This window comes from Drosophila mauritiana, chromosome X, assembly GCF_004382145.1.
Source record: "Drosophila mauritiana strain mau12 chromosome X, ASM438214v1, whole genome shotgun sequence".
NCBI lineage: Eukaryota > Metazoa > Arthropoda > Insecta > Diptera > Drosophilidae > Drosophila > Drosophila mauritiana.
Window position 1 is genome coordinate 9,897,438 of NC_046672.1, and position 17,791 is coordinate 9,915,228.

Genomic DNA, 17,791 nt, shown 5'->3' on the forward strand with positions numbered 1-17,791 from the left:
ATAACTTCCGGAGTTTAAAGCAAACTTTTAAATATTTGTAGTTAAGCAAGCAAGTCATCTTTTATTTTTGTATAGGGTATTTTGCATTCCATGCTTTACGAATAGTATAACAAGCCTGCATAGGTTATTACTTCGTAGTAGCTGCTTTTTAGGCTTATTTATTTTTTTATATTATTATTATTTTTTTTTTGACAAAACAATAAGGGAAAACTCCCTGTACGCTGTGCAACATTTTGAGAGTTGAAGTAGCTGGTTAGGCTCGAGAAACGAGATAGAGAAGAAGGCAGGCAGAAAGAAGACCATTTGCTGCATCATTAATGGAGCCAGTCTGCAGGGGGCTGGCAGAAGGGGGCGGGGATTTTCAGTGCACCCCCCTTTTACCCCCTTTTGATCATTGGGTAAATATCAACAAGCGGTCCGTCCATGTCTGCGACTAAAAGATTTTTTCAATTCCTGGAATTTAATCAAGGTGCATCTGCAAGACGGGCACAAAAAGTCGAGGAAAAAAAGAGAAGACCGCCGTCGGTGGTCGTTGTTGTTTTTGTTCTTGTTCATCTTGTTGTTGTTGTTGCTTTCGTTGTTGTTGTGGATGTGTCTGCCCAAATAGTTAAAGGGCAAAATAAATAAACGTCGTCGTCGGTCGACAAATGTGACGACAACGCCGGCGAAGAAGAAACTCTTGCCTATAACGATGTGCCGATAATGAAAGAGCAAGTTAATGTTGCTGTTGCTGTGTGAAATCATTTTGTAGATGCGCGTGATGCGATAATATTTTTTTTTATACACCCCTTTTGCTTTTCTTCTCTACTTCTTTTTTTTTTGTTGTTTATATTCGGAGTTTACCCAGCCAAGAAGCTGTGTCGTATCTGTAAGATACTTGTACTTTTGCTGCACTGACATTTAATTGTTGCAATACACCTGCGAAAAAAAAATGTTTAAAACCTGAACAAATACGGAATCGCTTCTCACGCTATGAAAATCAAACGGAAAGAAAAACATCAAATAATATAGAGCGAGCAAAAACCGTAGAAGCAGCAGCTGCGCGGGAAGAATCTAATCAATTTTCAGTAACAAAAGAATGAAAATATATAGCAGAGAATAGCGAAGATCCGGAACAACAGCTGTTGCTCGGCTATTGTCTTGTATCCAATGGATACGTAGTCACCCGAAATGTATCTCATAATTTGTATGGGTTATTTGAAGCGGTTACCTGCTCTCCTCAAAACTGCTCAATTGTTTTCAAAGGATGCCTCATGGTGATGAAACCGGTTTGGTTCCCAGATTTAATTGTTCAAATTTTACACCTGCAGAGATACAGATACACGCAGCAGTCAGAGATTAAGATACACACAAATGGGTTTATTCGACCGGCAATTACAACAAAATAAGTAGTTGCTTAAATTACCAGCCATCTATTATGTAGGGCCACCACCCAAACATGTAGATTAAAATTTCAAGCCATTCTATTTATTTTTGCAAATAATTTAGATGAAAATCATATGCGTGAATTGCTCGATTGCAATGCGATTTTTGCGCATCGCCCTCATTAAACATTCATCGCTCATTCATTCAGTTTCTGTGTACTCGGGGACTATAATAACAATGAATACAAATTAAAGACCAGCAGACGCATTATGATGAGTGCATAATGTTGGCAGATTTATTCACCAGATTACGAAGAGAATGGAAAGCGGCTTAATAGCAATATGATGAGCGGAAAATTTAAATTCAAAGAGGCAGACACGAAATTAACCAGGTGGAAAATATACTAGTAAGAAGCTTAGGAATTCAAATTATACAAACAAACTCACCTCAGAATCTCAGCAGAATGTACATTATGTATGCATTAAATAGTTTATAATTAATTTCCCAATTTGTCCAAGTTTTCCATTTACCTATGTGTTTACAAAGTTTTTTCTCCGCCAATGATTTGTTGCCTATTCTTGTGCGCACTGCTAATTTACGAGGCTAATTTGCTGCGGCAAGTTATTCATTGCACTGCACTTGACTGACTCAGTCTTGGCTTTTATCCCCTCTACCCCCTTTTACCCCTCTTGCCACCTTTTGTTTTGTTGGCCATTTCCTGTCACGTCTCTGCGCCACATAAGGCAGCAAAAGAAAAGAACAAAAACAATAAAGAAATAGCGGCAGCCGAAGCAGCAGCTCAAACTGGTCAAAGAATTTGCAAGGAAAGTTTCGTTGGTTCTGCAGGAAAAATAAAAGAGTTGGGGTAAAGTAGAGGGGGGTTCAAAGTATGCCAATTGCCAGGGTCAGGGCCTAAACATAAAGATAAAGAAGAAGAAGACGAGCGGTAGACAAGGTCCCTCTCTCTTTTTCAATTTCTTCAGCAACTGCATTAAGCGGAAAGTTTATCGAATTACGTGCAAAGTGACAAAGTCGTACAAGAAGTAAACTGGAAGCGATTCACCTAAGTGATTATCCAATGGCTATCATCCTTATGCCAACATTAATCTAACAGTAGCCCATTACAAAAAGTGCAGTCTAAACTAATCGAGCTCTTTAATAAAGTATAAAGTGTTAAAAACTTCCGCTTAGACTTCTGAACACTTTTAAAACTTTCCAGTGTGGCAAAGGAATAATTATACTAAGTGGATATGCCTTTCGCACTGGTTGTTTTCCACTTATAAGCCATATCAGCTGGCTAATGCAATTATTGGCAGACGCACTAGTGGCCCAGATGCTAAGTGTGAAGATAATGAGATGGAATTTCCTGAAGGGCAAGTTGGCTTACTTGGCCAGAAGAGATCGTCGCAAATGGGCTGTGAGAGCCCGTGAAAAAGTCAGCTTTCAATGGCCCTTTTTCGACGTCTGTCTTCCTGTCTCCTCTGAGTCATCCTATAGATACTCCTCTTAATTTTCGCTCCATCCCAACCTTTTGCCCTTTTTATCCTTGACATCTTTTTGTCTCATTAACATTTGCGCCACACAATCAACGGCAAACGACGAGACTGGACAGCGTTTTTTCTCCATTGTTGTTGTCTGTTTTTTATTTTTTATATTTTTTTTTTTTTGTTACAACTCCTCCATGACACGCTCTTCTGCTCCCCTTTCCCACTTTCTCCGGCGCAAATCTTCTTCACCTCGCTTGAATGTGGTCCAAAGTGCACAGTGGTACGAATGCTATTATTGGCTAAAGCATCAGTACATTTGAATGGCAAAAAAGTAGCTTCCAATTTAATTAATTAACTTTACAGTTGATTAAGATCTATAGAGTAATTACATATATCTTTATCTTAAATCTTTGACTGTTTGACTTAGTCTTCACTTAAGTTCTTCTGCTTTTCGCCAAAGTTTAACACTAGTTTTTGTTTATTTTCTTCTGACTAAGAGTAAATTGAAAACTGTTGCGTCTTTTTACCATTACCCATAACTTTGAAAACTTATGATAGAACAGTTGGTTATTAAACAGGATAAGTAATATGTTGAACTGAAAAAAACTGATGGATATTTTAAAAATAGGAGAGGAGTTTATCCAGGAACTTGCACAAACCTCCGATTTGTAGCGTATTTTAAACGTCGACCTTTTGTCTTATGTTTTATTATCCCAGCTTTCAGCTGCAATTTCAATTTAGTCTCTGTTTTGTTTTGTGTTCGGTGTTTTGCTCTTTGTTTTTATTTTGCTGTTTGTCATGGTTGATGTTGCTGCTGCTGTTGTAGCATTTGTTTGACAAGCACCACGTACAACATGCTCGTTGGTCGGAGAGGCTGTCCGTGGTATGCGGGGTGGGGTATATGGGTTGGCTGCAAAATTAAAAATGATATGGAATCAACGGCGAGCAGTGGGCAATAGGGAGCTGGGGAAATTGGCAAGCAAAAGATGCACTCGACCATGTTAACCAAGGGCCGAGAACCCGGCAAACAATTCAGTGTCAGTGTGGAAAGGCAAAAAAAAAAAAAAAAAAAAAATGAACTTTATGACATGTACACACCGAGTTGGAGGCGGGAAATGGAAGTAAGCAAATACAAATGGAAACAATTTAGAGGGCGACGGGTTAGAACCCGATGAGTTGAGGGGCTCAAAAGGAGATTTAAATACATATAGAGGGGAAACCCCGATGGTGAAGCATCGAGTTTTGTTTGACTTGCTTGCATATCTGATCAACTGCTATATGTTCAACATTTATGCCTTATAAGGCGTCCTTTGAAATTCACCTTTCTTATTAAAGCATTTTCGTGGCATTTCTGTGCCTTCCGCTTTTCCCAACCTCACACTCCATTGTCATTTCGATGCAGTCAGCTATGTGGCAAAATTCTCGTTGCAACGAACGCAGCAAGGGTAGCGATAAAAAAAAGACAGCAGAGATGAAAAAGTGCTGGAAAATAAGCGTGGGCGAATCATTCTACCTTTATTTTCCTTCAGACATTTTCTTCTTCGGCTGACAGGTTTTTGTTCTCTTATTTGTTTTTATGACATTTTGATTATGACGTCAATGGGGGGAGGATGCGTTTAATTGACAGTTGCCGTGGTTCGTTCTTCTCCTTTGGCTCCTGCGGTTGCTCCTCACTCTTATATTTTCGCCATTTTTGTTTTTAAACTTTCTTTTCTAACTCTATGGAAATGTCTTCAATGGAACGGGTGCATTGCGTGGGTCAAGAGAAAGGGCACTGCGCACTTTTTTATATGTGGAATTGACAGTTTTATGGATGTTCAATATGTGGAAAATAATGCCACTGACGTTGCAATTTGATTGTTTTTTCTTTTGTTGCTTTTGTTGTTGAAGTGTCAAAATTGTAGCTGTTGTTATTGGAGATGCACTTTTAGTTTCAATTTTCAGCACTTATGCAGCTTGTTGTTAAGTTGTGTGTAAAAAAACATTTGCACCCAATCAAGTTTAATTGTGTTTATATTAATATAAACGTTACGTGTGACTTATTATTATATCATAACTTTGAAAATAGAAGCTTAAATGTGGATTGCTAAGGAACCCTTAGCTCGTAAATAAATCCCAATCGAAAAATGGAGATATTGACTTTTTGCAAAAAAACCATCCTCTTTCTTTTTAGTGAAAAAATTAATCGTTAGCACTGGTAATTAGCTCGTCAAAACAGTTATTCTTTCGTCTATATGACAATTTTCAGCGAAGTTATGTCGAAAATTCCGTTTGTAGATATCAAGTTTTTGGCAAAAGCAGATTTTCCAAGTTTCGGTCATTAAATAATCCGTTTTTTTGCCACAACTTTTAAAATAATTGTCTGTATATGGAATGTCATACCTCGGCGAGCTCGTAATTAAATTTCCAATCAAACTGTGTTCAAAAATGCGAATTCTAATTTTTGACAATTTTTTCCAAATTTTGATGATGTTACCCCTTTCCAAAAAAAGCGAAAATTGACCCAAAAATTAATTTTCCTAAATTCTTCAAAAAGTGATAGGGATCGTTAGCATTGGTAATTAGCTGTTCAAAACAGTTATTCTTTCATCTATATGACAATTTTCAACGAAGTTATGACGAAGATTCCGTTTGTAAATATCAAGTTTTTGGCAAAAGCAGATTTTCCAAATTTCGGTCATTAAATAATCCGTTTTTTTGCCACAACTTTTAAAATAATTGTCTGTATATGGAATGTCATACCTCAGCGAGCTCGTAATTAAATTTCCAATCAAACTGTGTTCAAAAAGGCGAATTCTAATTTTTGACAATTTTTTCCAAATTTTGATGATGTTACCCCTTTCCAAAAACGCGAAAATTGACCCAAAAATTAATTTTCCTAAATTCTTCAAAAAGTGATGGTAATTAGCTCGTCAAAACAGTTATTCTTTCATATTTATGATAATTTTTAACCCGGTTGTGATTAAAATGCCTATTTGGTTTTTCTCGAATTTTGGTCATAAAATAATACAATTTTCCTAAATCTTTAAAAAAATGATAGGGATCGTTAGTATTGATAATTAGCTGTATAAAACAATTGTTTTTTTTTTTTGCCTCAAGATAATTTTTTTAGCCAATCGTAAATTTCAAAATGTTTCCAAAAGTAATTTTATCTAATTTCCGTTGATCATCAATGCAAGTGAAATTGGAACACAACAGCAAGCTGTGACACTTCTTTGTAACAATTCGACTGCAGTTTTGATTGGTAATTTTTCTCCTGCTGACAGAGGTTCTGGTTGTTATAGTTCCTGTTGTTTTAGGTTCCTGTTACAGTTACTGTATCTATAATAACATAAGTTGCTGAAAGCTCCTCCTCTTGCTTCCGCTGTGGCTGCAACAATTGCATCAACCGATGTTGCTCTGGTGACTGAAGTTGCAATTGTGGCTGACATATCCCATTACAGTTTCCGTTACTGGTTCTTGGCGCAAAGGAGGTGCAATCAGTACATTCGGTACAAGCAAGCACAACAGCTGCAACATGCAAAAGAGTTGAGAAATACTAGGCTATTTCCTATATGTATATATGAATTTTACTGCCAATAAATGCGAATCTTTTTCTAATATATATATGTACAAATTCTCGTTCTCTGACTCTTCTGCAGCAACGCAAACTGGTGGAAAATTGCGGCAAAGTTGTGTCGTCATCTCATCGTCGTCGTCGTCCTTCTCCCCAGCCAACTGTCATTGTCTTTGGCATTGGGCAACATTTTAATTGAAAAAGTTTTGCCAACTCTGGCACGCAGGAGAGATGACTGTGAAATTGGCCAAGCTGTTTGGGGGCGTGACAACGGGTGGCATTGAGATCCTGGACTCCCCGGGCAATCCGCAACAGCATCAGGAGCAACAGCATCTGCAGCAGCTGCAACAGCAACCACTAACTGCACCGCAGCAGCATATGCAACAGCAGCCACCGCCTCTGCCGCCACCAAATGCGAATATGAAGAGCCTCAAGTATTACGAGCATCTGCAGGCCACCTACGACTGTCACGATCTGATGGATCATGACCAGGATCAGGATGACTACGAGGACACCTGTATGCAGCGCAACCATCCGTACAACAATTCGCAGAGACCGCTTTTGGGCGACCGGCGACCGCAACTCACTGTGATGAGTGTGGGTAAAAAGGGCGCAAAGTCTGGGATGCAGGTGCAGAATCTGCCACTGCCACTGCCACCATTGCCGCCACTGAGGAGCTACATCTCACCCTACGTGCAGCAGCAGAAGCGGGACAGCGCGAAGGGATTGCACGGATTCAACGACTTCGATGCCCTGTCCCAGCAATATAATCAACACCTTCAGAGCCCACACATTGGCTATCCCTATGGCAGTCCACCGTCGCCAACGGCTCAATCCAGTGATTTTTGCTTTGATCGCCAAACTGGTTTGGTCATGCTGCCCGGCACCGCGGGTGGCCAGGTCAGCTCGAGCAGTTCGAGCAACTGCAGCAGCTCGCACACCACGTCCACCTCCTCGCCCACTAGATATTATCCAGATAATCCCGGTCATGCCACTGGTCTTTATGCCTCCCGCTTCGAGGATGACTTTTGCATGCGTCGTCCTGCCGTCCAGGAAAGTTCATCGCCCATCGTTGCCGGTGGTTGTGGAGGTGGAGCAGGATCAGGAGTAGGAGTAGGTGGAGGACCCTTCATCTTTGGCATTGCACCGGAGCAGCAGGTCACGGATTATGGAAGCAACCCACTGCCACCAACTCCACCGCAGCTGAAACAACAATCTGTGATTAGTCGAAGCCCACTGGTGAGTCTGCATTTCCTATTCAAACTTTGAAACAATATTTAACAAATCATTTTAATGTTGCCATGCAAAAGTCAACATAAGCATATCAAATTTACCATCTGGACAGGTGTGCGAAAAAGCCTTGGCCAAAAAAAACCTCTTTGTTGAGTTTCGTTCGGGATTTTCCCACAGAAAAGTGGGTTGGATAGTAGGTTTTTGGTTTTTTTTTTTGGGAGAAGGGTTATGAGAAAAATTGTGCAGCATGCAAACCCAGAGACTAACAATCGATTGTTGTGTTCTTCTTCAATTTTTGCTTGCCACAACAATGTGTTTTTTTTTTTATGCTGCACTCCGTTTTTTAGTGGCTTAAGAATACACCGTTGTTGCTGCTGGCGTGGGTGTTGCAAGTTGTTTGTTGCTGCCGTTCGAATGGCAACTGCTTTCAGCATTTCGCATCGGAACGTCGCCTGTCTATTTTGATAATGGCCAAAGATGCTCCTCAGCTTCTCGCTTAGCTGCCAGACTGATAAATGGTCAGTGGGTGTGCTATAAGATGATGGGGTGCGATGGTACAGGGAAAAGTCTTCTTACTGTCCAACTACCAAGCACAACACCTGCACGAAGACAAAGCCCGTCAATGTCTGAGCCTGTGTCTGGCTGAGCTTTTCATTTCAACAGCCAGCCAGCAGGAAATTCAGGACCTTTCAGGACTCTCCCTTCGCTCCCCGCCGACACTTTGCAAGCGTGCAACTCTTGGCCCATTAAAGCCAAGCAAATTAAAATGTTGCTCAAATAAAATGTAAGAGCCTTTTAACGTCGCTCTGCTCTTTCATTCTGCCGCGAATTTTTGCACAGCGAACGGAATCCTTTTCTGGATTAAAACACATTTCGTACATTAATAATGAAATTAATTCACGAATAGCAAGTGTGAGCGAAATTAAGAAAGGAGCGGCCAAAAATCAGTCAATTAAGGAATTAAATAACATCTTAGAGGAAATGAGAAAAAATTGGGAAATTTGTTAGACCGAAAGTCTACTTTATTAGTTTGCAATGTATTTGTTTAAATTAAACATATTAAACAATAGTCTTTTCAACGGATTGAAATACTTGAAATGAAAAATCGCCTTGCCCGTAATGAGACCAAATTGGCCTGGTCGAATTCGAATGTGTCTGGGCCCAGTTAAAAGGCAAATTACGCTAATGAAATGTTTTAACCCTGATGTGGATGCACTTTACACCACTCCAAACGCCCAACCAGCCCACTTTTCCCCCAGTTTCCCCCCACTTTTCACCCCAATGGGAACCGCAAAAGTCGCCAAATGTACCGAGCGCGGCAGGGAAAAGCCACAAAAGTAGAAACTGAAGCGAAGGAAAAAGAAAATTTCGTAATTACACTTAAGTTGGTTAATTGTCGGACTGATATTCCGCTTCTTCTGCTGCAACTTTTCCGCCTTTTCGCCATTTGCGAATATCGTTTTTATGGGTATACTAATTATACATTTTTAATGGCATTTATATTACTTTCAATTGGCTAAGTTTAAACATAAATGAATATATTATGCAGGCACTACAATGATTAAAAATTTTTTACATTGCAATAGTTGTGGTTGCTTTGATTGCGATAGATGATTTGCCATTTTTTTTTTTTTTTTTTTGGAAGGGTATTTGAGATCTAGATTCACTTTATAATTACTAGGTTTTTCTGTTTTCCTTAGCTTTTGTTTTGTTTTAATTTTTTGGGGCGTTAGGCACTCAACGTTAAGACTTTGGGAAATTTTAATAGGAAATCTCTGCGAAGAGACAGAGGGAACCAGAACGGGCCGAAGAAATGGGCGGAGAAAGGGGCTGAGTTTCGGTGGAGAAAGCTGAGTGCATGTTAGATACGGATACATGCAATCTGTGTGTTAATTACGCTACTTTCCCAGATTGCCAGAATGCGCAAATAAGCAGTAGGATTAGCATAAAATATGGAGCTAGTTGAAACGAGGCAGGTAATGATAACGAGACGGAACTAGTAGATAACAAACCGAAATGATTTTCTGCACTATCTGCCCAATGGCTGAATCGGATTTATGGCCTGATTTCGGGGCATCTTAAGCGGACCAAACTATCAAATGAAGTTCAAACATGATTGTGTGTGTGTGTTTGCTCGTTGAGCTGAGCATTGTGTGTGGTTTTTTAAGGACACTATTGAGGTTTTTCGGTCAGCACTCCAGTTCATACATACGTTCTATATATGGCATACAAGGTTGCGGTCTAAAAACGGCGCCAACACGATCAGCATCGAGCAACTTTTGTTCGATCGAGTTGCGAAAAATCGTCTTCGATTACACGGCCACAGACCAGACCATATATGCATACACATATATCGCATATATCGCATATATCGCATATATAAATCGGGCAACAACAAACATGAGACATGAGACATGAGACATGAGAAAGGGGAGTGGGACAATGAGAATCATTTTGTTTTGGCATTGCAAGCTCAATGGGCAATTGATAAGTAGCGCAATATCGATTACACTAGCCAACAAAGGGTGAAGTTACATAAATGAATCAGTCAATTATCAATTATGAGTCACAATGAAATGGAAATAAATTAAAGGATATATATTCTTATATTTTTCCATATAACTCATTTATTAACTAACTAACTATTACTGTTACAAAATACCTGTAGGTCAGTGTCTAATATTGCTGACTTACCCGTTTTGTTTGGTTTGTTGCATTTGCTGAACTGATTGCTATTCCTATATATCTGTGCTACTTTGGTGCTTTTTTCTCACTGTTTTTGGTATAGCATTGCATTGAAAATTATGCCACTTAAGATCAATTTACCTTTTAGCTAGAAAAAGAAACAAAGCAAAGAACTGGCCGAAAACAAAAATCCGAGTTAAATTTGTTGTCTGCCGCAGCTGCAAATGTTGTCGGCTGTTGCAACTTGGATAATTGAAATCACTGTTGCAGATGCACTGAGAAAAATGCTTATACTTTATCACAATATACATAACAAATGTTCTTTTAGAGAACACAGACTTCATAAAATACATAAAATACACATAAAACATAAAATACCGATTTGTTTGCCCAGGATTTGCCAAGTTTTTTCTTTCTGTGTAGAGTGCTTGTTACTACCATAGTTGTTGCCACATAGTTAAGTTGTTTTGGCCGCGTCGTCGCACTGTCTGACAAAGCAGCAAATCGGTGGTGCATATATGGGGGTGTTTGTCGGCTGGCAGGGGGTGTTGGGTGGTAATGGTAGTAATGCGGTTGGTGGTGGTGGTGGTGCTGGAGTGGCGGAGGAGAGGTAAAATGCAACCTGGCGCGACCAACTGGCTGGCCAAATGCCGAGGTGCTCTCTGACCAACCGGGCCGGTTTCAGCGACCATGAGACAACACACAAATGCATAAGACAAACACTAACGCACCCGGACACTTGGACACTCGGACAGCACTTAATGCCGCATCTGGACCAGGTTCGTAGCACCACCTCCGATCACCATCGCCATTCCCCTTGATGCCACCAACCACCAACCAACCAACATGTGCCTGTTGCATTATTTGATTAAAAAGTTTGGCGCCCAGACCGCCGACATCGAGTTTACGTTTGGTTTTATGGCCCTGCCTTTTTCTGCAGTTGGGAAAGTTGAAGGTGTCTCGGAACTTGAGTTGCCTCCATGATCCGATTCCGCTGGCTCCATTTGGGCAATCTTAATGCCGAGCTGTGTCCCCGCGAGTGGGTTTAATTAACCTGATGGGCTGGCATAAAAGCAGATGCATCTACATATCTATCTCTCCCGCTGGGAAGATCGAGCATATATATGTATATATATATGTGAAGATATATATATATATCTCGGGTGCTGTGGCGAGACATCTGCCACACGAGTGGGCTGGCTGTGGCATTCAGTTTGCCAGTTAAGTGCAAAATTGGGGTCGTCATCTGCAGAGTTGCAATGCGAAGAGATGGCGACAATTGTGGCAAGGATTATAGTGTATCCTATGGCCACACTTGTAGGGGTAATTAAAACATGAAGCAAGTTAAAAAGATATTTTATGAATAAGTGAAACAAATGTATATGCTACATTGCGATTCATTAAATATATAGTAAATCAAAATATTTGTAAACAGGATTATTGCCTCTAAATCAGTTTAAATGGAACTGTTGCATTTGAACTAGTTTAATTTGAAATGCATGCTACTAACTCCACGACCGCAGGTGTACTTTTGCGGCAGCGAGAGTGAGACGGCTGTCATCGCAGTCGTTGCATGTGTAATTTGCTGAATTTTTAATTATGACACAGAGCACAGCACGAAACAGACAGACAGACAGACAGATAGAGATACGGATCCAAATCCGAAAGGTAGAAGCACCGGGCGGATTGGGAATGGGGATGGGGATTGGGTATGGGCAAGATGGGGAGGTGGGTCTGTTTGTGGATTGCAGGTTAATCTGCCGTGTTGCATGTTGCATTTGCCAGTTGGCAACTTATCTAACTGTCAAGCGGGTCTCCCAAAGTCGCCTTAAGCTCCATGTCGTTGCTGCTCCCTGGCTCCCAGATGCCAAATCAATGTGTCGTGGCAGCAAAAGCACGGAAGGCAGCGTTTGGGTTAAGGCAGCAAAGAGGGTTAAGGCTTACAGATATTGCCGGCTTAGATGCGGTGTGGCATTCATTACTGAAGCAATCGGAGCAGAGAAAGCTCAGCTTCAAGTGCTGAATTATTGTTGCACTGTTTTTTTACCATATGAAATGGCAAAGTAAGCGAACCCATTGGATAAAGAAAAACTCGCTTGAATAAAATCAGAAAACCGTGGGGATTATAAAATAATTACCAACCCCGCTCATGATTTTAAAATAGATCAATTCAAAGCAACAGCTAAAGTTGTCCAATTTAAAGCTGTGTAAAAAAATCACAGTATCAATTGAAATGTTCACTTTGAAATGCAGTTTATAGCCTGTATTTTTAGTTGAATACATACGCAATCGTTTGAGTGTCAATAAATACGCATTTGTTAACATTTGCTGCTATTTATTTGCATTACTTGGCTAGTGAAACCCTTTAAATTCATTTCGCAAATTTAAATGGAACCAGTTAATGTTTGCAAATGCGAAATTTAAATATTGAAAACCAATAAATGTGTGTTAAAGCGTTCTCCATATTTTGTATATATTATCCATTTCCCATATTTCACATTATTTTACACACTTTATAGTATTTTTTGACCATTTCTATTTTTAGACAATTTCCCTTTGCCACTCGCCGCCATTGATGTGTATCTGTCTGTCTGTCTGTCTGTCTGTCTGTCTGTCAATGACAATTCAATGTGGTTGCCGCGTGCGGCTTTTATAGCACAGTATTAGTGTGCGAGAGTTGCAGTTGCACTTGCGACTCGTGAATGCATTTTGGCCATTGATTGAAATTGACCAATTCGCTGCGGTGGCGCTAATGCAACAACAGCAGCCACAGCCGCAGCAGACTAACATTTTTGCATTTTTCGATTTTTCCACGTTGGTTTTTTGAACGTAGAAAAGCTTTTCCAATTTGTTGACAATGACAACAAAGAAAGTGACATCAATGTCAGCTGCAGTTGTCTGTCACCCTTTCCGCCCGAATTTTCAATCATTTTTTTTTGTTTTTGTTTTCACTTTGTGCAACCTGTGCAGACTCCGTTTTTAAGCCGCCAAAATCAAACAAACAAAAGCGGCGAAACTGAACAGAGAGCCGGCAAACAATGAAACGAAACAATGCACTCAATGCACCTGGCAACAAGTGAACTTCGTTCGGCGGATGTAGTGTTCTACTCGCTGTCCGAGATCGTTTTTTATGCATTTATTAATTGCGAACGTCCGCAAAGCCAATTAACTTGGCCAAGGACCATTTTCATTTTCGCTGCATACTCTCGGGCAGCTGGGGAAAAATAAAAGGGAAGTGCAACAAGATAAATGCGAAATGGTTTACCTGCAGTTAAAAGGTGGAATAGTTCGCGGCAACGTGGCGTATGAGTAATGTGGCAAACTGGAGTTCACTAGTGATTTACATTAAACTCATTCATAATTGTATTTAAGTTATTAGACTTAAAAAAAACGAGCTCTTCTTGTGATTCTTTTTGGAATTGTAATCAATTTAACACTTTAATAACTACTTAAGCTTACCAATACTTGCATACCTATTTTCATTATTGGCCACAACCGGAAATGATTGTGTAATTTTATTATTATTTCTCACTCTTTCCATTTTCCACCCTCTGACTTTTTGGCCAGAAATAGAAACTAATTTCATGTCCATTTTAGAGTGCAGAATTTGGTTCGCTGAAATTGTTGCACTGCTGGTTTAGTTTCGGTATTTGCGGTTGTACTTTTAGTGGTAGTCGCGACCACGCCCATCGTTCTCAATTTCCGCCCCTTTTGTACCCCGTTTTTTGAGGCAATAAGTGGAATGCCATTAAATAGACCGCAATTTTATTAGTTTTTGCTGCTGTTGCATCAAAACAAAGGGGGGTAAAAAAAAAGAACGAGGTTACCAATAAACTTGCAGGCATAGTAATTTTCATAAGATCTAGCATTGCGATCCCATTAGAATTTTAAAAACACGAACAGCACGAAATTATGTATTTCGGTTTTGGTTTACGACGTAAATACGAACAAGTAGCAAGAAACAAGAACGTAAACTATTTCAAAAACATCATCTGTCAAAAGCTTGCGAAATGGGTTAATATTTTTGAGTGAGACAAAATGGAAATACATAAAATACGCTTTATGTTTCAAAACAACTCAGTTGTGATTTTTATTTCACTTTAAATAGAAAGAAAATTCCACGCAATTGAGTGTGACAATAATTTTGAATTTACACACGTGTATATATTTATGAATTTGAATTTGAATATTTGAATATTTTCTATTTTCATACCCAACCATAATCCATAAATAATAATTCCATCAATTTCAATTGAATTTTCTTCCTCCGCCAGCAGCACACATTTTCGTAATATATTTAACAAAAAAGTTTAGTCCCATGTGAGTTTTTTCTGGGGGGGAAGTTCAGAAAAGTGGGGTGCAAGGCGCTTAGCAGCACCTCCACTGGCTATTGATTCAATTTGCCAAACATGAGTTTATAGGCCTCGCATGCCTCTGTCTCTGTCTAAGCTAGCATAGCTATCTCTTTTTATTTGTTAAAACATGTAAATTACGATTCATGCGGCGGTTGTCAACAGTTTGTGTGTTTTTTTTTTTTTATATTTCCTTTTTTTGCCACTTGTGAAAATCAAGGAGAAATCCCACGTATTTCTGCTTTATTTCTTTGCTTCGAATATATTTCAGCTGTTTTCACTTCGTATGCATAGAAACTTTGACCCATTTTTCAAGTTTACTGCCCGCCACCACCCACTCGCTAAAGTGGCCTTGTCCTTGTGTTTTAAGCATGATTTACATGCTGGCCAAAACAAAAACTTTTAATGGCCAAGAGTGGCAGGATGACAACACGAATGTCGGCCGAATGGTTACAAGTTGGCCAACATTTATGTATACTATTGTTTGTGTAAATTTATTGATTGTTATAAGGTTTTTAATATATTGCTTTATTTATGATATTACGTAATGTAATGAATATGAATTAGAAAATGTAATTAACTTTCTTCTCTAACTATACTTTTATAGTTTTGCGAGCATATTTCCATTGTCTGGTAATACTCTTACATTTATATTATTTGCTTTTTCGTGCTTAACTTTGTGTTGAAGTAACTTTTTGAATGGAAACACCCAACTTTCAGTTGATGGCTAGTAGAACTTCTCGCATGCTCTCTAGTTCTGATTTATTTTATCCTCATTGTTGCTGCAATTGCCACTCTCTAACGTTAAAGTTAAGTTTCTTGTCTCTGCAGGAGATTTTCCGTATATATTATTTCCCTGTGTATATATAGTTATATATATATATGTGGCCAATAGCAGGCGGGCTAAAAAAGTTTTTCGGCTAAGGAAAAAATTATTATTTACATTGCTAACCCGCTGTGGCAGCCAATATTTTTCCAACAATTATTTGACTCAACTTGAGGTCGCCACGGGACATGGCCAACGTAAAAAGAAATCGAAAGTCAAGGGTTAAGGCGACAAACTTTACGCGGAAAAAAAAGTGCTGGAACCATTTGGAAATAAAATTATAAGTACATAAGTATTTTCAGCAACGAGGAGCGATGGCCGAATGAAATTATTAAAAAGTTGCATATTTACGATGACCGAAAAGACCCACGAGTAGATGTAGAAGTTTTCGGCAGCCCCAGGAAGTGGGTTTTTGACATGACCGGCCCTCAACGTTTTTCGGGCGGTTTATTTGGTTTAAGACGACGCACATGGCAAAGTTTCCTTCTTTTGGCTGCGAGCAAAGTTGCTGTCAAGAGGAGAAACTTGGCTTTGACTTTTGGTTTTATGTACCAAAAATGGCCAAAAAATAAAGGAATTATTTTTAGTCAGCTTGAGGAAGTTAAGTGAAAGAGAGCCGGAGACAGACGTTTTAATTTAATTTGAAAGGGGGCCTTAGTCCACTATGGTCCTTTTTTTTATATTCACATATATATGTTTATATGTATATATATTTATATATATATGTATATGTATAATGCGCCCGAAAAAGTTTGAGGACAGGCGAGAAATTGTGGCCATAATGAAAATGGTTAGGCAAATTAGTCAAATATAATGGCAGTTGTTTGTTCTTTAAAGGTTAATGGCCAGATTTAGTGATTGTTGAACAATTCTTTTCAATTCCGCTGAAAGGTCGAACCTTTTTGGCCTTAATGCTGCTCTCGATTGTGTGTGTGTATTTTTGTTTGACCTCTCGACATATTCCAACCCCACCCACATTCCAGCGCAACTTTAAGTTTCACTTTCGTGTGCTTGCTTGCTGCGATATTATCGCCTAACAAGCGGAAAATGGCAAGCGAAGGATGGAAAAGTGTGGAGACGCGTGGAAAACGGGGCGGCGAGGGAAGGACCTTCTCAAGTTGACAACGACAAAACGCAGAGCAATTTAGATATTGATTTAGATAGCGTCTGGCAAATATGTTTTGCCACTTGAACGAGAACAATATTGGGAAAACAGGAAGGTACAGCGCACACTTACGCTTCTGCCGGATTTTCCACCCCCCCATCGATAAGTTAACTAGTAATTGGTAATTGTGCCATGATTGATACGCAACCATTTTGTATTAGTAAGTGCTCTTCTATTAGCAGCCAATATCAGCCCATTAACAAGCAATCGAAGTGCAGAGTTAAGCCTTTAAACGGAAAACCAATATAAGCCAATCTTAAAATACCAAACGTCACTTCAATTATTTATAATTTATTATCGTCGTGCTTGTTGGCTATCAACAATGTTAAATATATGATTAAATTAGTGAAAAAAATTAAGTGCCATTTTGCAAAGTGTAAAGCGGAAAAGTTTAAAAGGTATTTAGGGTGTATTAGTTGGAAGGAAGTTCAATGAAGCTATTATATAAATTATAAATTATAAATAATATAAATTAATAATTGTTTCTAACACTTTCATATTTGAAGCCAAAATCACATGTTGTTTAATGACTATATTCGCTGAGTTATGTTTATTAAATATGTTCTAAAAGGTACTTTGAAGTCGATTGTTTTTATTAAAAAGAAAGCTTCCATTATTAATTCCATTGGTCATAAACCGATTTGATTTAATCAACAACAAAAAGCAAATAGTAATAATTGCAAACGGTTCTGTTGCTCATAAATTAAATTGTTAAAAAACGCTGTACACTGTATTTGCCCTTTCTCTGCTCAGTGAATAAATCAAACATACAGAATATTTATTCACTCTGTTAATGCAATAATTGCCGGCAATGAAAAAAAAACTGAACAGTAAATTGAGAAGCAATAAAAGGATATTTAATGGGTATTTTTCCAAAGAGCGAACTAAATAAGCGCATATAAGGTGAAGTAAAGAAATAAATAAAAAGAATATTTAAAGTAATTTAAATAGAAAGTGATCGGTGAGGTATACCTATTTAAGCGGATTATAACATTTGAAGCCAAAAAGTCGCGATGAAAATGCAAGTGGAGACGGTGGCGTATACGCAATGTTACCTCAATGCGGCTGAAATCAACAAAATGTCTTCTATTCCGATGTTGCACCATTGCCAGCTATTTTTAT

General features: G+C 38.9%; 1 protein-coding gene across 1 annotated transcript in view; it reads left to right on the forward strand.

Annotated features, from left to right (window-relative positions):
- The window catches only part of LOC117148592, a 47,578-nt gene that overhangs the window by 21,897 nt on the left and 7,890 nt on the right, over nt 1–17,791 (forward strand). The window contains exon 4 of the mRNA XM_033316070.1: nt 6,494–7,647. Coding sequence (XP_033171961.1) covers nt 6,640–7,647 — 1,008 coding nt within the window. The 5' untranslated portion in view covers nt 6,494–6,639. The remainder of the gene's footprint in view (nt 1–6,493; nt 7,648–17,791) is intronic.